General features: G+C 42.3%; 1 protein-coding gene across 6 annotated transcripts in view; it reads left to right on the plus strand.

Annotated features, from left to right (window-relative positions):
* Nucleotides 1-23,237, plus strand: part of LOC129702901 (mucin-2) — a 239,405-nt gene that overhangs the window by 171,844 nt on the left and 44,324 nt on the right. For all 6 annotated transcript variants that reach the window (XM_055644987.1, XM_055644983.1, XM_055644980.1 and 3 more), the window contains one exon: nucleotides 21,255-21,314. In XM_055644987.1, the coding sequence (XP_055500962.1) occupies nucleotides 21,255-21,314 (60 nt within the window). The remainder of the gene's footprint in view (nucleotides 1-21,254; nucleotides 21,315-23,237) is intronic.

The following is a 23,237-nucleotide window of genomic DNA, read 5'->3' on the forward strand; positions in this document are numbered from 1 at the left end:
GAGATGAAAGAAGGAGGTTTTAATGACATGGCGGATGTGAGGTTCAAGGGAGAGGGTAGAATCAAAGATCACGCCAAGGTTGCGGGCCTGGGGAGATGGGGAGACAGTGGTGCCGTCGATGGTGAGAGTGGGGTTATTGATTTTTTTGAGTGTGGCTTTGGAGTCTATGAGGAGGAATTCTGTCTTATCGCTGTTGAGTTTGAGGAAATTATGTTGCATCCAGGTTTTTATAGCTGACAAACAGGAGTTGATATGGGAGAGAGGGGGGGGGGGGGGGGGTGGGGGGGGGATTGGTGCCAAGGTAGATCTGGGTGTCATCAGCGTAACAGTGGAAGTCCAGATTGAAGTATCTGACGAAGGGGGAGGATGTAGATGATGAAGAGGAGGGGGGCCGAGTACGGAGCCTTGGGGAACGCCTTGAGTGACTGTGGCTGTAGCAGAGGTGTGGTTGTGGAGAGAGATGAAGTGGGATCTGTTGGAAAGGTAGGAACGGAGCCAGCTGAGTGCAGAGCCTTCAATGCCGAGGTCTTTGAGTCTGGTGAGCAGGATGTTATGGTTCACTGTATCGAAGGCTGCGCTCAGGTCGAGGAGGATGAGGATGTTTCAGGGTAAAGAAATGCTGGGGTAAAGGAAGTACTGAAAAAAAAAAACAGCTGCTATCAGAAGTGGGTACATTAATAACATCTTAATTGAGCTAGATTGAAGATTAAGCCTAATAAATCACAAAGTATTTCTTTGGCTAGAAAGTAGAGAAAAGGTTCTATGTAAATGAGGAGGAAATTCTGTCTATAATGGAGCATCCAGTTCATAGTTTCAGTAGGTGGCATATCAGGAAGTTGGATGAAACTGAACAGGTTCAGCTACTTAGAAACATATGTTTTTGATAGGTTAGAAAGGATAAGATAAGACATGGCTTCCAGGCAAATTGAAGTTGTGGTCTTTGTAGTTTGGGCTATTCCCTCGATTGATGTGGCCATTAACAGTTATGAGGTGCCAATTTCGAATGGGAAAGGTTGAAAGATTGGTTAATTCATATAACCATATAACAATTACAGCACGGAAACAGGCCATCTCGACCCTTCTAGTCCGTGCCGTGCCGTGTATTAGGAAACGGTTAGGATTTCCAGGGTGTCTTAGTAATGTGGCTTTATATGGGGAAAGTATTCTTCATTTACCATTGTCTAGCCTAACAGAGGAGTTTAGGTGTGCTAAGGTGAGTTCGAGTTGCAATTATTTGGGAGCAAAGAAACCTTGGATAGCAATCTGGTGCCAAATGTAACTAGGGGGAAGATGTGGAACTTGAAACAGGCAGTACAAGAAGCACAAGCAGCTCTGAGGCATACGGATATTGTTGGTAGGGTGTAGCAAGGGAAAGGAGGCCTCGGGCTTAGCACAGGGATACCAGAGTAAGGCAGGACCAACAGAGAGGAGGTAATTGGTTGTGGAGCAGGTACAGTGGCTCAGGTTAACAGACAGTGGATGAATTAGTGAAGTGTAGATAAAATGAAGTTTAGTTGGAGGGACCTGTGGTGCATGGAGGTGGGTCTTTATAAGTTTCCCTATATCACCGCAGAACCTGAAACAATGGGTAGGTGGGGACACGCTGTGTTCAGAAGTGGCAACGTTGAGGCATATTTTGTCAGGATGTAGCATATTTGGCATATACCAAGTCAGGTATACTTGGCGGCAAAACCAGGTCTTGAAGTGTATAGCTGCAGGAATTGGAGCACAGGTGAATTCAGTAGGCATCTGGACTGAGAGTATAGTGATTCATTTTGTCCGTGAAAGAGTGAAAGGTAATGGAAGGAAGTTTTCAGACTGGTATGAGTTAGGCCAACTAAGGGGAGCCAATGATTGGGAGAGGCAAGAAGATTTTGGAGGAAAGCTTGTTCCATAGAAAGTAATTAATACTAGTTTGAGGCCAGATATAGTGTTATGGTCAGTTAGTCAGTGGATAATGTATGTTATAGAACTGACAGTGCCTTGGGAGAAGTTAGTGGATGAGGCTTATGAAAGGAAAAAGCTTTGATATGTAGATTTGGCAGCAGAAGTTGAGCAGTGAGGATGGAAAGCAGGAGTACGTCCGGTTGAGGTGGGTTGTAGAAGTTATATAGCGTGATCGACCACATCGCTATTTGGAGAACTAGAAATTTGCAGAGTTTGCGTCAGGCCGTAAAGGAGATGTCAGAGGCAGCAGAGCAAGGCAGTAGGTGGATTTGGTGGGGATAAACAGTGCCCCAACAGTCCTGGGGGCAGAAAGGAAATTTATAATGCATGGTATGTGTATTTCTTTGTAAGTGTGTAAGTGTATCCCGGTTTTATATCGGGTAGATTTTTTGAGGAGCTACGACTATTTAATGATGGGTAGGATAAGTGTACGATAGGATGTATGTGTGTGTATCATTTGTTTGAATTAATTAATCGTCTGTAGTTTCCTTTATTTAGTAGATACTGTTCGCATAGGTGGTGAGAGCAGGTATTGAGGGGGGTTGTTCTGGGATGCCAGAATTAGCTATTGAGCCTTCCCGAGGTCTCATGGGCCTAACTCAACGAAACGCCAGTGAAGGGAGGTGTCCACTTGATAACTCCAATGATATATTTGCATCCACACAATTAGTTTTTATGTACTTGTTAACATGTAGACAGCTTATTATTGCAAATGGAGTTGTTGTCCTTAGCATAATTGTGTATAAGCGATACAGCTTTGGCTTTGGGGTTGGGTTTTCTTGATTGAGCACATACTGGTTTTATAGCAGGTACTTTGTGTTTTAATAATAATTGCAATATGGCATTATTGAGTAATTAACCAGAGAAAAATTAGGCAGGAAACATTAATAGAAATGGGGAGGCTGGCTCTCAGCAGGGTTGTCATAATTTAGCAGATGTTCAAGGAGCAATTATCTTACCAAAGGACCTCTGTACCTTTATCCTCACTAAAATATGCCATCTGCAATAGCCATCAATGCAACTTCAGAGAAGGGTAAGGATTGCATTGCCAGACATGCTGAAAAAAATAGAATCATTAACTTCTGCTGATTGTATCTGTAGATATTCACACCATCTCACAATTTGCCATCTACTGATGCAGAGGGAGGTTAACATGGGCAGCTTTCTAGACTGGGCGAAAGGACTACCTTTCATTCACTCCTGCATGAAATGAGCAGGAAAAAAGAGCTACTACCTTCTTCATGACGTGGAATGCCATGGTTGCAGTTCATTATTTTGTGAGTACTGCAAAAGGTACCACACCAGAAAAGAGATATTCTTGAGCTGCATTGCTGGATTCCATGGCAGCTTTGATTCATTTCAATCTTATACAACATAAAAAAGCTCTTTCTACCTTAGTCATCCATGTAGAAATTAATTCCTGTATTTGCAACCCTGTTCTCTATTTAACACGTCCACTTGTTATGTTCCTTTGTCTCGTACAATTGAAAACTGTGTCTCAATGTAGAAGTAAAAGTCATGATCCTATAAACATTCAAAATCTAGATTGTAAATGAAAACATGCAATACTACATACAAATAGCTACTAATTATGGAGAGTAATTGAGTTGCACAGTAAGGAAATGGGACCTTCGGCCAAACTTGCTTATGCAAACAGTGATACCTATCGGCAAATCCCACTTACTTCTATTTGTTCCTCTACTCCTTTCTTATCTAAATACCTGCAATTGTATATGTCTCTACCATTTCCTCCGCCAGTTCCATTTAACTACCGTTCCATATAACTACCACCCTCTGTGTGGAAAAACTTGCCCCTCGGGATAATTGCCCTTGTAGCTTGTCATCCATGTACTGTTACTTGTCTTTGTGTACCCTTTCGGTATAAACCAGCATCTGCAGTACCTTCCTACAATATGTGATTCAGGTGGTGGAGAGCACAGGTGTCCTTGAAGGATGCTCAACAAATGCGCCAGGGACTATAATGCTGACTCTGGAGAGAGTGAATATGATGATTAGTGAAACTTTTCCCAGCGTATAATTTCTCCCAAACATATGTGCTAAAATATGTTACAGCACTTTGGATTGAATTTTGAGGGAAATACATGAAGAGATTGCTGGGGCACCAATCATACTATTTCAATGTTCTTTGATTATGGAATGAGGCCAGAGGGTTAGAGGGGAATAAATCTTTCTCCCCTGTTTAAAAAAGGGAGCAAGCCAGCTGTTATTAGCCAGTCAATTTAAACTTGATGGTGGGAAAATCTTTGGAGACATAGATCCCAGATAGGATTCATATTCACCCTGAGGAAAAATGATTAATTAAGGGATGCCAGTATGCATTGTTTAACCAATTTAGTATATTTTTTGAATGAATGGAGTTAAACCATCTGACATTGAAATATGAATAGCATGGAATTTGAAATTGGCTAAATAACAGACAAGAGAGGGTTGTGTGAATGGTTGATATTCAGACAGGAGGAAGGTAAATAGTATCCTTCCCCAGGGATCTGCATCCGAGCCATTAAAAATATATATATATTAATGACCTAGACTTCAGGATACAAACCATAATTGTAAGATTGTAGATGATGCAAAATTTGGCCGTATAATGAGTTTTGATGAGGATATTAGTAGACTGTAGCAGGATATAGACCGGCTGGTAGAACAAACAGATGAAGTTCAATTCGGAGAAATGTGAGGTAATGTATTTTGATAGGAAAAATGAGGAGAATTAAAACAGAATAAAAAATATTGGAGTCCTGGAATTAAGTGTGTTATGTATCATTGAAAATGGCAGAAGAAAGGAACTGCAGATGCTGATTTATGAAAAAGACACAAAGTGCTGGAGTAACTCAATGACTTAGACAGAATTTTTGGAGAAATAGATATGTAACGTTTCGGGTTGGGATCCTTCTTCATATTCAAGAAGAGGTCTTCAGACTGAAGAAGAGTCCCAACTTGAAATGTCACTTATCCATGTTTTCCAGAAATGCTATCTGACCTGCTGAGGTATTGCAGCACTTGTGTCTTATATTGAAAATGGTAATTATAGGCTGCAAAAGCAATTAATTGGACAGACATAATTTTAGGTTTTATCAATAGAGGCATCATATCATATCACATATCTATTACTACTGTGTGGGGTGTGTGTGTGGGGTGTGGGGTGTGTGTGTGTGTGTGGGGGAGGGGGGGGGGGTGTCATTTTGCATTTGAAATGTATCTCTTCGAAAACCAGATGCCGAAAGGGGAAATTTTTACATATTTCAGTAGAGATTTTCCTTGTGAATTTAGAAATCCATTCCTCTGTACATTTGGTATATTATTTTCCTGACTTTTTATTGAAATTGTTGACCAATCTGACCTTTGTTTCAAATCAAACCACTGCCCAGCTGTATGACGTCACAATGCCCTTGCCCGAGGCCCACCAGCCTCCTGCCCACCCCCCCCCCCCCCCCCCCCCCCCCCCCCCCCCCGCTGCCTCTGGATTAAAGCATCTGCTGTTTTCCATGAGTTACGACCCTCCCTGCGACCCTCCCTGTGTCCCTCTGTGTCTCCGTCTCCCTCTCTGTGCCTCCGTCTCCCCCTCCATGCCTGTGAGTTGGGGGCTATTTGTGAGTGGATAGGGCGGGGCATGGGGTAAAAGGAGTGAATGAATAATATTAATATAATATCAATGGGGGTGGTTAGTGTGTGTGTGTGTGAGGGGTGGTTAATGTGTGTGTGTGATAGGTTGGTTAGTGTGTGTGACGCAGCAGGCCGCCCTCTCCCTTCGCAACCGTGCGTTGAGGGGACGGGACCCAATGGGTCCCACTTGGTCTAGTAGACTTGAAAAGCAGGAAAAGCAAGTCGAATCTTTATAAAACACTGGTCTAGCATCAGCTGGAGCATAGCATTCAATTTTGGTCAGTATGTGATTGGAAATTTAGAGAGGATTCAGAAAAAAAATTATGAGCATAGTTCCTGAGATGAGAGACTATAGTTATAAATTAGAGGGGCTGGGACCATGTTCTGTCCAGAAGCAAAGATTGAGAGCATTGATAGAAACATTTAAAATAATGAGGACAATGAACAGTATAGATTGTAGAAGCCTGGTTCCTTTAGTAGATGAGTTAAAGAGGAGGGGCCACAGGTTTAAAATAAAGGGGAAGAGAATTATGAGTGTTCTGGTGGAAATTTTTTTTCATGCAGCATTGGAATCTGGAATGAATTACCTGCAGATGTGCTGAGGATAGCTTTTGTCGTGTGCCTTCAATAGGGAATTGTATAAATGTACAGCAAGGAAAAAATTGCAAAGCCATGGAGACAGGGCCAAGTGTGGAACTAGTTGCTCTGCTAAAGACCCTGCGTGACCTTATCCTGTGTGGGACTATTAAATACTTCAGTGTTTGCCTGGATGAGTATAAGTATATAAACAACAGGGAGCCTCAGATAACAAGACAAAATAGTCCTCTTGATCATTACCTCATTCAGCAGTTAACCAAAATATATCCCACGTATATTGAGTCTGCTGTGTTGTTTTCTCTATAAGATGTATCCAAATGTCTTCAACAGCGCCTCTTCTGTCATTTGACTGTCATTCCTATGGTCTTGATTGTTGAGACAGTATTTCTCTTCATTCTACTATACAACTGGCCTCTCCCTTTCAACAGTTCCCAATCTACACCCACATCTGGAAAAACACACCCCATCTTCCCAATTCTTTTGCATTCAGACCAAGATTGTCTGCAGTAATGCCACAGCTGGCAACCTGTTGAAACATTCATCTTCCTCCATCTTCGATGCCATTAATGATCTACTCTTTCTTTGCAATAGGGCTTTTTACACAAGCCAGATAATTAATATGACATAATCAAGATGTATATAGGGCAATATCATTTAATTTTGATTATTAACCAAACCAAACTCATTTGTCTGGCAACCAGAAACTTCCCTGTCGTGGTTCCATCCTACTCACTCAATCATAATGAGAGTATTTTTGAAGGTTAGATATTCATTGACATGTGCTAAATTCACAGCATACTAACATGTGCAATTTAAAATTTAATTTAATTGAAGTTGGTGGAACTAAATTGCAGCAGAGACCTAAATCCTATGACAGCACACTACGTCCTGCCTTCACATTTATTAGGTGCTGACCCAGAGCTATTGACATACTCAGAAACCTGTACAGAATATTCAAGGTGACACTAAAATATGTAGTTACTGAATTAAGTGAATTGGAAGAAGTCTTATTCCCTCTTGCTTAACAATTGTGCCAAAAATCCAGGTTCAATGATTAAAAAGGAGAATTATGCTTGGAAGCCCATTAATTCAGGCGGTGTCTGTGTCTGCCGGACTGCTTCTGGGTTACTTTATTCTTTTCAGTCATGGAAATAAAATTTCAAATAGCACAAAAATCAATTCTATCTCCCTGCTGTTCTGAACTTAACATTCATCATCTGAAATGAGCCATTCTGGATTTCCAAATGTCATAATTGGCGACAAATCACAGGACCACGTTAAAAAGAATAACTTTTCTCATCATTCTTTACTATGCCTTATGCATTGATATTTCAACTTTATATTTTTGGTTTGAAAGTATGCATTTATGCAGTATAAGTAAAGTTGAAGACATCTGGGCAGCTAGGTGCAGAGTGCATTCCAAAAGTCCCATTCTCTTTGAATAATAATCAGTGATGTAATTTCTGGCCACTATATTATCCTGATTGTTTTGGCACTCAAGCATATGGATAATGTAGACATTATAGTACAAGGACTATACTAACCCCAATAGTATTTCTGCAGTTTAGCATATATGCATTTTAATACTAACCCATTAACTATTACTCACTTGTAGTTTGGCGAGTCGAGTCGAATGAGTAAGGTAAGATTCTTTATTTTGAACGACAATAAAGAGATTTACTCAAACGCGTTCAGAACAGCCAAAAATACGAAGCTCCTTCTAATAGGTTGGAGCTGGAATGAATGCTATTCAAAGCCCGCACAAAACACTCCAAAAACAAACCGCGCCAGCCAATAGCGAGGGTTTGTGATTCCCCAGGCCACCACTAGGTGCTGCTGCAGGACCCCACCGCGCCCCTCCCCCCCAGAACCCGAGGTACGGAATCGAGCGGGAGGTCGGACAAGGCGACCGGACCAAGTGGAAACAAGGGACGGCATGGGCGATACAAGTAATAATAATAATAATACATTTTATTTATGGGCGCCTTTCAAGAGTCTCAAGGACACCTTACAAAAATTTAGCAGGTAGAGGAAAAACATGTAAGGGGAATTAAATAAATAGTAGAGACATGACTAGTACACAAAGTAAAGACAGAATTCAATTCAAAACACAATATGAGGCAATTAATGCACAGATGAAAAGGGAGGGGGACGTGGGGCTAAGGATAGGCAGAGGTGAAGAGATGGGTCTTGAGGCGGGACTGGAAGATGGTGAGGGACACGGAATTGCGGATCAGTTGGGGGAGGGAGTTCCAGAACCTGGGAGCTGCCCTGGAGAAGGCTCTGTCCCCAAAACTGCAGAGGTTGGACTTGTGGATGGAGAGGAGACCGGCTGATGTGGATCTGAGGGACCGTGAGGGTTGGTAGGGGGAGAGGAGGTCAGTGGCATATGGGGGGGCGGGGCGGGGGGGGGACAGATGGCGGAGGGCTTTGTAGGTGAGGACCCGGATTTTGTAGGTGATCCGGTGGGAGATGGGAAGCCAGTGAAGTTGTTTGAGGACTGGAGTGATGTGATGCCAGGATTTGGTGTGGGTGATGAGTCGGGCGGCTGCGTTCTGGACCAGTTGGAGTCGGTTGATGTAGGTGGAGCTGATGCCAAGGAGAATTGAGTTGCAATAGTCCAGTCGGGAGGAGATGAAGGCATCGATGAGTCTGTCTGAGTTTGGCGGGGTTGCGGAGATGAACGAAGGAGGTTTTAATGACATGGCGGATGTGAGGCTCAAGGGAGAGGGTGGAATCAAAGATCACGCCAAGGTTGGGGGCCTGGGGAGATGGGGAGACAGTGGTGCCGTCGATGGTGAGAGTGGGGTTATTGATTTTGCTGAGTGTGGCTTTGGAGCCTATGAGGAGGAATTCTGTCTTATCGCTGTTGAGTTTGAGGAAGTTATGTTGCATCCAGGTTTTTATAGCTGACAAACAGGAGTTGATATGGGAGAGGGGGGGGTTGTGGGGGGATTTGGTGCCGAGTGGGACTGGTGAAACAGAGCCAGGAAATGGTAACGGTGCAGAGGAAACAGGCCAAACACCGAAACGGCCAACGGACGGCTCCTAAGCCAGGGTTGAGCCGCCACCACCACCGGGCTATCAACATCCAAGTGGGGGGGGGGCTTGAGGCGAGCGACCGAGCCGATCTCCTCCTTGCCCCCAACATCCAACAGGAAAGAAGCGATTTCGGGGCGCAACACCTGTAAAGGACCCTCATAAATCCACTGCAGCGGTGACCGGTGCGAGTCCCTGCGGAGGAAAACAAACAGGCAGTTCTTAAGGTCCGGCGGCACATACACTGCGGATGTCCTGTGCCGCGAGGAGCCAGGCCGCTCCTGAAGATTCACCAAAATGGCCAAGGCAGGCTCCAGTTGCCCCCGAACCTCAGGAAGCAAATCCCTGGGACACACCAGCTCAGCGGATGACGTGTCCAGGTCCATTTTTGGGGCCGTACGGATGCCCAACAACAGCCACGACAACAGGTCGGCCCAGTCCAGACCAGTGAGCCACGCCTTCAGCGCGGATTACAGATGCCGGAGGAAACGTTCCACTAACCCGTTGGCCTGAGCGTGATGGACGGTGGTGTGGTGCAACTGCGCCCCGTACAGCTGCGCCAGAGCCGCCCACAAAGCGGAAGTGAACTGGGCTCCCGGTCGGTGGAAATGTCCGCGGGCACCCCAAAACGAGCAATCCAATGTGCTACGAGAGCCCGAGAACAAGACGCAGAGGAGGTGTCATTCAACGGAATAGCCTCAGGCTACCTCGTAAAATGATCCACGACGGTGAGTAGATACGTGGCACCGCGAGACGGCAGCAGTGGACATACCAAATCCACGTGGATGATCTGGAAACGGCCAGAGGGAACTACAAAATCTTGTACCGGTGCACGCACATGACGCTGGACCTTCGACGTCTGGCCGGGGATGCAGACTCTGGCCCAAGCCGCGACCTGCTTACGGAGGCCCTGCCAGATGAATTTGTCCGACACCTGCGCAGAAGTCGCCCAGATGGAAGGGTGGGCCAGGCCATGGATGGCTTTGAATACCTGGCATCGCCAACCCACAGGGACAATCGGGCGTGGTCTCCCAGTGAACACATCACAAAGGACCAACACTCCTGTTGAGCCGAAAGGGACGTCGGCCAACCGCAACCCGAAAGTGGCCGTCCTGTAACTGTCCATCTCATAACCCATGCACTGTGCCTCAGCTAGCCCCGCATAATCCACGCATCGACGCCCGCCACGGCGGGACAGAGCACCGGCAATCAGGTCGAGCTTACCGGCCACATGCTGAACGTCCGTGGTGAATTCATACACGAACGCCAGATGCCGCTGCTACCGGACAGACCAGCGGTCGAACACCTTGGCCAAGGCGAACGTCAGGGGCTTGTGGTCAGTGAAAGCCATGAACGGCATACACAGCCACTCGAAAAGGCTAAACGGGGTGATGGTGGTGGTCTTAGGCACGTCGTCAGGGTGACCGGGAATCTGGTGGTAGCCCCGTGCCAGATCCACCTTGGAAAAAATGTGGCGCCCTCCATATGGGCCGTGAAATCCTGGATATGTGGGACCGGGTAGCGGTCCGCGGTCATAACGGCGTTCAGGCGCTGATAATCCCCGCATGGTCTCCACCCCCCAGATGCTTTAGGGACCATGTGCAATGGGGATGCCCACGGGCTATCAAAGCGCCGCACGATTCCCTTGTCCTCCAGGGAGGACATATGCTTAAGGACAGTCACGGGGGGAGGGGGTGCGAAGCCCCGGGAACTCGGCAAGCAGGGCGGCATATGGGCCATCTCCATCGGCTACCGCGCTCAGCGGGCTGGGAGGTTCCGCGGGCCACTGGCCTGGGGCACACCAGTGGAACGAGGTGCCTGCCCCGCACGTCCACCAGTAGCGAAAAGGCCCAGAGGAAGTCCAGGAATATGGGCGGGAGTCACAGATGAGGGAAAGTGTTCGCGTGCCATACGTGCGGATGGTGCTACTGTTGACGGCGGTCAGGACGGGGTCTCGCTTATCGGCACGTGTGTCCAGTCCAGTCGGGGGGTGGATTCTCACGAAAGCCCGGAGTCCACGTGGAAATGAAGTCTGGAACGGCGGTCCCGAACCTAGAGGCGGTAATTCTGGCCGATCGCGATAGCCTCTACTGATGATGGGCCGAGGCATTTCCCGCAAACGAGCAGGGGGGCGCTGTATCGTCGGGCCTATGCACCCCAGCATTGGTGGTAGTAGCACCACTGGCGCTAACCCCGATCTCTGGCGGCCGGCTGCAGCGCGGCGACAGTTACGGAGGGTTGGACGTCTCTGCGAGGCTGCTGGTGCACGGGTGCGGACACCCGATTGATGGACCCGCCGTCCTGCTGCTTGGCGAGCCATAGTTCGTCGGACCATTCGACAAGCTGCAGGGGGTCGGCGAAATCCGACCCAGTGAGGAGCAGGCGGATGTCACTGGGCATCTGCTCCAGGAAGGCCTGCTCCAACAGCAGGCAGGGTCGGTGGCCGTCCATCAGAGCGAACATCTCGCTCATGAACGCGGATGGCTTCTGATCACCGAGGTCGTCCATATGGAGCAGGCGGGCGGCGTGATCGCGGCGGCTGAACCCAAAAGTGTGGAGCAGGCGGACCTTGAGGCCCTCGTACTTGCAGATTGCTGGATCCTGCAGGTCGGGCAGTAACCGGGTGGCCGTCCCTTGGCTAAGCGCCCCAACCACGTTAAAATATCGGGACGATATTTCTGAGGTGGAATTGGGCCTCAATGTGGGTGATCCACACTTGAGGCTGCTCCGCCCAGAAAACGGGCAGTTTCAGGCCGACGGCATTTTACTGGGGAAGCTGGGCGTCGCAGTTAGCGGCGGCTTGCATGATCGAAGTCCGAATAAATGATCGGACTGTTGGGGTCACCACTTTGGTGAGTCGAGTCGATTGAGTAAAGTAAGATTCTTTATCTTGAATGACAATAAAGCGATTTACTCAAACGCGTTTACAACAGCCAAAAATACGAAGCTCCTTCTAACAGGGTGGAGCGTGAATGAATGCTATACAACAGCCTGCAAAAACACTCCCGTGATCACGTGAAAGGCCAGGTTTGACAGTTTTCCCATGAACTGCACATTGTTATCACATTATTACTTGATGAGAAGAATTACAATGAAGTGTGTTAGAACACAGAAGCGTACAGCCCAGGAGCATGCCCTTCAGCCCACAGTGTCTGAGCCAAACATGATGCCAGATTAAATTAATCTCTGTCTGCATATGATCCATATCCCAAATTGTTAAGTGGTATCGTGTTCCTATCTTTATAAAACAATGTACCTGATTTATCATAGATGGACGTTATAGATGGAAGTATTAATTTGACCACATTTTAGAGAGAGGTAAACTATATATTCTCTGTGCAATGCAGATGACAACAATTTTAATATAAAGCAGAATTTTTTTTTGCTTTGTTACGCATTAATTAAATACAGCAATTTTTCACAGAAGAATTATTAATCAAATAGTAATTTCAGCTTGAAAGGTTTTTTTTATTTGCCAAGACATATCTTGTTACACTTTGGTGTGAGTCACTAAGCCAAACAAGCTCAGTTGAGGAATCGTTTTCTAAGCTACGGGCAGGAGTAATGCCTCTAAATTGTTTTCGCAATGAGCACTCAAACCTGCTCACTGCTATCAGAATGGACACCACCTCCATCAAGCCAGTCCATTTTATCCAAAAGCCAATGAACCAATTAAGAATTAGAAGTCAGAGGTGACAGGCAGAGACTATTACTTGGATTATGCAAGGTATCTGCTTTCAGTTTTTACTCTCCAATGACTAAGAGCAAACAAGTTGATGTGTGAAATATTATATACTCAGATTTTGCACATTTGCATATGCAACTGAAAAATTTGAATATAATTTTCTACTGTAATGGAGTGAATCTAAAAGTAGATGCCCAGCTGAATTAAATGAACGTGTTCCAACGTGCAGTTGTTTTATTGACAACTTCTTTAACATACTTCAAAATAAATGAATTAATAATCCTGGACTTCACATCTAATCTTTGGATTTTGTTTGTGAGAAAATCAAGAATATACATTAAAATTGCTTTAAGTTATGATATGAACTCATTTAAATTGAAATGACCAAGCATTTCAGATGCAGCCCTACAGTTCAATACTTCCAGTCATTCCTAAGGAAAATCATAGCAACAACAAGATAGTATCGGTTTGAGGTTCAAATGACAATGAATAAATATTGTATTGTATTGTATTGAATACAGGAAAGAGATCAAGAAACCTTGTGCCATGGCATCTGGCCAACAGCATAGCACTAACGTCAGTAAGACAGGAATTAGTTGTTGACCTGGGGATTGGAAAAGAGGTGGTGTAGGGGTGAGGTGACGAAACCCAGTCTTCATCAATGGAGCTGCTCAGAAAAAGCCATCAGCTTCAAGTTCCTAGGCATCCATATCATCACAAACCTAACCTGATCCTTTCACGTTGATGGAGTGACCAGGAAAGTGCACCAGCATATTTACTTTCTAGGGCTCTGAAAAAGCATGTCCATGAGGATTCTCTAAAACTTTCACAGATGTGCTATTGACAGTATTCTGATGGGATGCATGTCAGCCTGGTATTGTAACTGCTCTGTTCTTGGCCGCCTGAACCCACAAAGAGTGTGAACCCATCACAGGCTCATCATTTCCTTCCATCCAGTCCATCAAAGAGGCTGGAAGTATCATTAGGGATACCTGCCACCTTGGCTAATCTCTTTTCTTTCTTCTACCTTCTGGGAGAATTTACAAGAGCTTGAAAGCTCAGACTTCCAGTCTTAAGAACAGCTTCCCCATAGCTATCACATTCCTGAACTAATTACCTCTTTCAAACCCTCTTCCTGGAGGTCTGGCACATACTGTTGGTTCTACCTCATACTGTTATCCCTGTGCAAGTTTCAAATCAAGAAGCACAACTTCCACATTACTACTTCACGTGCATTTTTTTGCAATATTACTTGTCCACTTGGATCTACATCAGCATAACTAACAGTTACTTTGCACTGTAATCCAGTCATTACTATTTATACATTTTGAATGCAACAAAGATGTTAAAACATTTATTCAATTATTACATTGATATATGATATCTTCTATATACTGAAACTATTCTGCATCAAGAAATTGAAAAATGTACTGAAGCTGGCCTGAACAAAATATTTTATCTACTCATGGGAATATTATATTAATGCTGTAAATTAGAATTTTACAAAATAATTCTTCAGTACACATTGTATAGTTTTTATTAGCTTGTTATCTCCCCCCCCCCCCCCCCCCCAGAATATTCCTGTAGTATTGTCAAAATATATATTTTTGGTGGGGGGAAGAATTAAAAATTGCAGATAAATGGTTGATTGGATAAACTGTGTCTATCAATCAGGATATGAACTGACATCCATTTTTGTTTCCTTTGGGAAGACATGGAGTGGGGGCTTTTGGTTGGAGGAGGTAATGCGATGTAACCTCCAGGCATATAGCCAATCTCTCGGCCACCTTCCTTTCTGTTGGTGTGGATCTCTCCCTTGTCACTTTCCAGCTTGGCTGCACTTGTGCTCCATTCTCAGCTGTATTGCTTGACTCCGGCTCTGATCTTTCTCAGGCTTGTACATTGGTGATAATGCCTGAAATTCCCACCCAGATATGGGCTAAGCTGTCATTTGTTGAAATTGGCTGGTGAATTTTAATTTACTTTGGCTCGTTATTTGTATTTTAATTGCTTCTGTACAACAAAGAACTTTTCCAGCATGTGTTCTTATGGGATGTTCAATAGCAATTAGGGTTGGGTAATTGGAATATCAGGCAGGGAGAGACTTTTAAAGTTTAATTTATAAAAATACTATTCAAATTATTTAAAAGACAAAAGAATCAATGGGTATCTAGAAAAGAAGAGAGTGTCTCGACCCAAAACATCATCTGTTCATTCTCTCCATAGATGTTTTATGGCCCAGTGGGTTCCATCAACATTTTGTTTTTTGATATGGGAATATTACTCTCTGACATCCTTAATCTCACAAATGGGACAGTGACTGCATTCAGTTTGAACTGTACAATTGCATCAGTTAGGCAAGGGTCTACTGCACAAAACAATCTCTAGTTTGGGAGGCTATAAATTTGACACGTATAAGAAACACACAATTTTAAAAATGTTGTGGATTGTTCTTCTAGTTATTAAGGCTATATGGACAGAACTTTAGTCTGCATTTAATCCAAATCCGGAATGCTTAATACAAATCTGTTGCTAAAGGTGGCAGACGTCCATTTCTGAGAGGTGAACAAAAATTACTCGGGGTATGAAATAGTTGTAGATGAAAATCTGTTTCTTTTTTTGATTTATACTGAACTATTATGAAATATTACCCATATCCGTGCCAAATTATTCTATTTCTAGTTCTATATATAATCAATGAGAAGGAAAAAATCATTAGGGTTAGTGTTGCTTCTTGCATAGATTTATTGAACTTTATGTTTGACATAATAAAGTATTAATTTTACTGTTGCTGAAAATCAGATTTAGTTGGTTTGAATAACATAGAGTCAAATAAATCTAACATAGAGCCAGCTAGCTGTTTCCATTACTTGCTGAAAACCTGCCACTCCTTCCATTACTTCATCACACCAAAAGCCAAACCATACAAATTCCTATGGCTATTGGTTATGTCATAGTAGGACTCAGTTCAGACTGCTGCTTAGGTTTTTGGTTTCCAATCATTTGCAAAAATTGCAAATTGAAAAATTACAAAACAACATTTGGTAGATGCAAATATACTGTAAAATAATCATCTTGCCAACATCAAATTGTTTGTATTAAATGTACTGAAGGTATGCATTGCAGAAATGAGTGCCTGATGTATTCAGACTTCCCATGTGTCTTTAAGTTTGCTCAGATTTCTTTCTTCCCCCAAGCTCTCTGGTCTTCATTATATGCAAGCATGAACATGTCGAAAGAACATGTCGAAAGAATATGCGATGTAAATTTAATAGATGGATGTAAAATGGACAAATTCTAAATGTTTTGATAGATCTTACTTTATTTATTGAGCAGATAATTTCTGGTATTTTCTTAAAAATAGCAGAGCAGTTGGCTTCTGGTTAAAGGAGATATATTAGCTTCATGGTAATATTTAAAGGGCAATTGAATGATATCTAATTTACAGACATCACTGAACATTTAATAAACTGAATTCCTGCAACATTCCCACAGTGGTAAGAGCTCTGCCACTAAATCTGAAGAAAGTTACAAGGGTTTCCAAGACGGCCAGTAAGTAAAGGCATCAAAATAATGCACGCTACTCTGCAGGAATGGTAGTGGGAAAGGGAAAGTAGGATACATTTGACGAAAGGTAAATATTAACATTTTGAACTAATTAAATTTTGGGAAATAGAGACCACTGAGGACAGGGTGAGAATGACGTTGAGAAAAAGTGTGAACAGTGGATTTTTAAGTGAGTTGCATTTTATGCAGGATAATGCTCAAGAGTTAACAAGGAGTGTATCAGAAATTTTGAACTGAACAATAATTACATTTAGCATGACTGCTTAAGAGGGTAATATGAGGGAGCACCAAATAGTGATGAAGAGGTAGAAATGTGTAACAATAGACAATAGACACTAGGTGCAGGAGTAGGCCATTTGGCCCTTCGAGCCAGCACCACCATTCAATGCGATCATGGCGGATCATCCCCAATCAGTACCCCATTCCTGCCCTCGCCCCATATCCCCTGACTTCACTAACTTTAAGAGCTCTACCTAGCTCTCTCTTGAAAGTATCCAGAGAACTGGCCTCCACCACCCTCTGAGGCAGATAATTCCACTCACAACACTCTGTGTGAAAAAGTGTTTCCTCATCTCCGTTCTAAATGGCTTACCCCTTATTCTTAAACTGTGGCCCCTGGTTCTGGACTCCCCCAACATCGGGAACAACTATCCTGCATCTACCGTGTCCAAACCCTTAATAATTTTATATGTTTCAATAAGATTCCCCCTCATCCTTCTAAATTCCAGAGTGTACAAGCCCAGCTGCTCCATTTTTCCTAGCATATGACTGTCCCGCCATCCTGGGAATTAACCTTGTAAACCTACGCCTTAGAGAAAAATCAATGGCCTCCCAGTAGTCACTGGGTCCAGTGACCTTCTGGATTGTTCCTTCATTAGTTTACACCACTGGGAAGAATAATATAACGGTTGCAGGACACTCATTCTCTTTGCAATTAACTCTCAGCGCTTATTCTCAGATGTGGTGAATCAGCGGGGGTTATCAACAATTGATATCCCATTGCCAAGAAAATTGTGTAATTCACCTCCATTGGAGGTGGCAAAAATGGATTAGTCTAGGCTTAATGTGCTGGAAACCAATTACAAGCACTAAATGTTGCAAACGCAGAGTAAGAGACCTTCACCTTGAGAGATAGGAATCTTAAAGGAATTGGGCCCGAGAGATGAAGACTAAAGGATTTTTGTATCAAGTTAACACGGAACAGTCAAAGCATAAAGTTGACTTTAGTGTAATTTTCCAATCTGGCACGGTAAATATCTGTCAAGCTTGAAGGGAGGTGAGATGATATGAAGGAACCCAGGTGTTTGTTTTTACCTGTGCTCCTGACAGGAGTAAAACTGTTATAAACTCTTGGTTTATGAAGTGTGGCAGAATTGTGAATCCCCAGAAAATCGGTTAATTTACTTCATGTTGCATTTAACTTTGCAACTTTTCACCTATTTCTTCACCATTATTTTTAAGAATGTACTGCATTTACCACAAAAGAGGTAAAACTGGTAATTGAAAACTTAATTTACTAATGTGATAATATGATTATGCCAACCTGTCATCTCAGAAATTTAACTAATTGATCTGTTCAATTCATCTCTCTGTCCATTGTTTTGAAGTTTTATAAATCTTATATTATGAACTGTATTTCCTGTTGTTCTCCTTTGTATTTGATTTCTCTCTTTCTCTCATAATCTACTTTGGTCACTTTGATTTTTCTGTTCCTTTGCTTGAAGTTACTCAATTCCCCCTTTCTTATTTACTCTCCTTCTCTGTTCTTTATTTCTAAGTTCCAAAATGGTATTGGTAAGAAGGCACGCATGGTGAGATAGTTTCCTCCATTCATTAAGGCCAGGTACCTGATGACGCCGCTATGCATTTTTAAAATTAAAACACGCATCATTAATGGGGATTGCTTGCATTTTCTAAAATATATTCCAGTTATAAATACATTGTAGCTATCTGCCTTAATCTGAAACTCTTTTGTACTTGTGTAGGATCCACAGAAATCCACTATAAATTGCTTGGAAAATGATTGAGATTTAATAAGAGAGTGTTAATTGAAAATCTTGTAGTTAAAGGGGCTTTAGGGAAGAGTAATCATACTGTGGTAGAAGATTGAAAGTGATTTAGTTTAATTGGAAACCAGGCTCTTAAATCAGGATAAAGCAAACTAGAAAAGCATGACACATAAGTTGGCCATTGTAAATTGGAAAGCAACATTAAAAGATGTGACCGTACGCCAGCAGTGGCTAAATTTTAAAGAATTAATACATCATTTATGTAATATATATTCTTCTAATGCCAAAAAAAGGGAAAATGCCCCAGCTGTGGCTAGCAAGACAATTCAAAGATATTATTAAATCGGGGGAAAAAAAGGTTTATAACATTGCCAAAAAAACCTGAGGATTGTGAAAAATATAAGAATGCAAAAAAAGAAGAGCAAGACATTGATAAAGGAGAGCAGGCAATGCTTATGTGGAAAGTAGAAACAGATTGTAAGAGCTATTATAGATGTGTAAAATGAAAAAGATTAGCAAATGTTAATGTGGACCTGTTATGTAGAGGCAGGAGAAATTATGTTGTAGAATAATGAAATCAAACCATTATTTTGGGCCTGCTTTCATAAACATTGAAAACATCCATAAAATAGTATAAGATTTGGAGCAAAAATTAGCAAGATACATAAATGAATGGACCTGAAAACCAATAAATCCTCGGTGGTTGACGATCTGCATCCTGGGGTTTTAGAAGATGGTTTAGAAGAGGTAGTCATGAAGATGGTGAATGCATTGGTTCTGTAATGGTTCTGAATTGGAAGACATCATATTTAATCTTACAATTTTAAAATAGAGGGAGAGAGAAAACTGGGAGCTATAGACCAATGAGCAGAAGAGAATAGAGTGACGTAATTAATGTAGTATATTTGGTCTTTCAGAAGGCCTTTGATAAGGTGCTAAGCAAGAGATTATTGATCAAATTTGAAGTAATATTCTGGTGAGAACAGAAAACAGAATAAGATTAAAAGGAGACTGCGATATGGCAGGGATCACAAGGTGTTCACAATTTGTCAATTATTTGAAGGAAGGTTCAATGTAATGTAATCCTGTTTGTTGCTTTTACCAATCTAGTAGTCAACTAATCTTCATGGTAATTCAGCAGATAAACATAATGTGTAAAATGGGAGATCAGATACTGAACAAAATAGAATGTTAGAGTACTTTTGAAATTATGAAAGTTTGAAAGTGTGCATCAATTAGGAAAGCAAATGGGTTGTTGGCCTTCACTGCAAGAAAATGTAAGTACCAGAGTAATGTGCTTCACATCAGTTGTATGAAACTTTAGTGAGGTTATATTTGGAAAATTGTGTGCAAGTCTGATCTCCCTTGCCAAGTAAAGATATTCCGTGATAATGGAAGTACAGCAAATGTTCACCTGATTGATTTCTGGGATACGAGGATTGTTATATCTGGAGCGATCAAGTAGAGAATGCCTGTGTTCGCCAGAATTTAGTAGAATGAGAGATTATCTCAATGAAGCATAAAATTCTTACGGATTTGGCAGGTTAGATGTTTACCCTGGCTGGGCTCACTGGAGTCAGGGATTTTTATCTCAAAACAAAGGGTTTGCCACGCAGGACAGAAGGGAGAAGAACAACCAAAGGGTAGCGAGTCTTCAATATTCTCTGCCTAGAGAACTGTGGAGTTCAGATGCTGAGTGTACTCAAGACAGCTACTGATTTTTAGATATTAGGAGTACCAAGGAATAAAGTTAATGCAGGTAAAAAGGTCAGCTATATTATTATTGAACAATAGCAGGCATGAGCTGCCAAATGGTCTACATCTATCCCTATTTGTTATGTTCACAAGCTTTGAAAAAAAGTTAATAAATGAATAGTTCAATTGAAGGTAAAATAAATTTGGTACCTTGCTTATTTGAATCTAGTGCATCATCTTTTCCAATTTTCCAAAATAGTTTATGTCTGAGCTTTTTTAAGGATTCTTTGGTGCTACCCCTTAGTGATAGTGCTATGCAATCTTCAGACAGCTGTAAGGGGCTGCCCTACTGCGGCGACCTAATTGGCAAATTTAGAAGGGTTTGCCCTCGACACATACTCGCAGCATGGTCGCCACGAGGTCCTAGGAGGTCTTTGTAACTCTTCTTCATGCTCGAGAGTAGTCCCCGCGTACTCGAGGCCTCAGCTAGGTCGCCACGTATTTTTGCTGAAAATTGCCCGCGAGTAAAAAAAAGGTTGCCGTGGAAAAAAACGATTTTTTTTAAAACTCGTAGGTTTAGTCGAAGTAGGTCGTAGTAGGTCGGCATGTTATTCATAGGTAATCGAGGGTAGTCGAAAGTAACTGAAGGTAGTCATAGATAGTCTTCAACCTAGTCGAAGGGGATCGAAAGATCTCCACTACTATTCGGTGGCAAATTTTCCCGAAGCTAGTCAAAGCTAGTCTTCAACATGGTCAAAGGAGGTCTTCTACATAGTCGAAGGAGGTCTTCAAAATGCCACTTTTTCAAACTCTCCTAAACTCTTCAAAACTCGCCAATTAGGTCGCCACAGTGGGACAGCCCCTTTAGGTTGAACAAAACAATGTGAAATTTTATATAACAGTCTGACATTTCAAATGCAGATATTTTTTTCTCGCCAATATTTTAAGATTCCAATTGCTTTTTCGTGATTGTATAAAAATGCAACAACAGATGGTCAAGTAGACGTAAGATTATTAAAACATAATGTGGCTTTACTGCTACTGGTCCAACCTCTTCATCATTTTTCATTTTATTTTGCTGACCTCTGCAGGAGCTCAGACAACATCAACTGGTATTCAGTCGTCCTCCAGTAATTCTGGCACAACGCAAGGTAAGTAATGATTTACAGAACTAATAACGTTTTTTTCAAAAAAGTAACTCTTTAAGGGCGCCTATAGTCACCTAAAAATTTGCTTAAGTGAGACAGGCCCTTTACTGGGATCACTGGAAAATTATATAAGTGGTGGCAGATTTGAAAAGTTTTGTCCCACTTGATATCTGTCAAGTTATGTATAATATCTGTTGCATTCAATCCAAATATTCTAGTTATTTTTGAATGCTGTATTCAATTGTCAAAGGCTATGTTTCTCACTTTTGAATTTTACAATGGCGGGATTGACGGATGTCTACTAAATTAATGTCTTGTATATAATGGATTCTTATCCAACATGTGTACTGAGACGAATTTAGACTCACACACATGCTGCTGATAATAATTACAAAATAATTCAAATTAATACATATGGAAAATATCATTTAACATTTTGGTCCAAGCTTCATATGTTTTTTGTTATTGACTAATCCTTAGTAATTATGGAGTTTTGTTTTTGCAGCCTGAGCTACAAAATGTGTGAATTTGCCAAGTCAATAAAAAAAAATCAAATTAATGATTATTTACGATGGCAATGCAAATTACTTTGCTGCCCTTGTATAAAATTGTTATCTAATCTTGCTTTTAAGTCTATATTAGACAAAACAAAAATAATGTGCTGGGTTTGGCCTGAATGTTAAATTCAAAATAATGAATGCATTAATCTGAATACATGGAGTCTAACTGTGCAGCAACTAAACTACCTTTGGGCCACCATGTCCATACCAGTATTTTTACCCATCTACACTAATCATATCTGTCTTCATTAGGTCTATATATTTCCTTGCCTAGCCTGTTTACGTACCTGTAACTCACTTTGATGTAGTGATTATATCTGACCACCACTACTTCCTTGGGCAACGAATTTCAGAAATCACCACTCTCTGAGTGTAAAAAAAACGGACTTGCCTCTCAACTTTCCTTTTAAGTTGGTTCCTCTCACCTTACCAATGCCCTTTTGTTTTTGATACTCTGGTGAATATCCTCTGCATTCTCTGTAATGTGGCAACCGGAATGGCACATAACTATCGAAGGGCTGTCTAATCAGCATTTTAGAAATTTGCAACACTACACAAAAACGTTTAAACTCAAAAATATGAAGGCAAGCCATATGCTACTGCACTACCTACCTGTGGAGGAACTTTTAGGGAACTATGGACTTGAATCCCAAGGTTCCTCTGTTCATCAACATTCCTTAGTGTCCTACCATTTGCTGCATATGTCCTACCCTTATTTAACTTCCCTAAATGCATTACCTCACACCCTGCGCAGTACGGTGGTGCAGCGGTAGAGTTGCGCCAGAGACCCGGGTTCGATCCCGACTATGGGTACTGTCTGTACAGAGTTCATAAGTTCTCTCTGTGACCTGCGTTGGTTTTCTCCGGGATCTTCGGTTTCCTCCCACACTTCAAAGACATACAGGTTTGTAGGTTAATTGGCTTGGTATAATTGTAAATTGTCCCTTGTAGGATAGTGTAAGTGTGCGGGGATCACTGGTCGGTGCAGACTCGGTGGACCGAAGGGCCTGGTTCCGCGCTGTATCTCTAAACTAAACTAAACTATCAGGATTTAATTCTACCTGCCAACACCCAATTTTCCATCCGATCTACAGTCTTAGTCAACCTTACTCGCTATCCACAACACCATCAACTTTAGTGGTCATTGACAGATATACTAATCAAACGTCTGACTTTCACATCCACGTTGTTACATCATTTCTTTCAGTGTTTTCATATTGTGTACCATTCAAATGTATTGCTCTTTGCTGGGAAACTAACTACGTTAACTACTATCAATTCTATTTAACTTCGGCTGAAGGGAGTTATGCATGGTGCAAGTTATGGGAAGAAAGCTGACTTTCTCCTATCACTAATACAGGTCTGA

The sequence above is a fragment of the Leucoraja erinacea genome, chromosome 13 (genome assembly GCF_028641065.1).
Source record: "Leucoraja erinacea ecotype New England chromosome 13, Leri_hhj_1, whole genome shotgun sequence".
In the NCBI taxonomy this organism is placed as follows: domain Eukaryota; kingdom Metazoa; phylum Chordata; class Chondrichthyes; order Rajiformes; family Rajidae; genus Leucoraja; species Leucoraja erinaceus.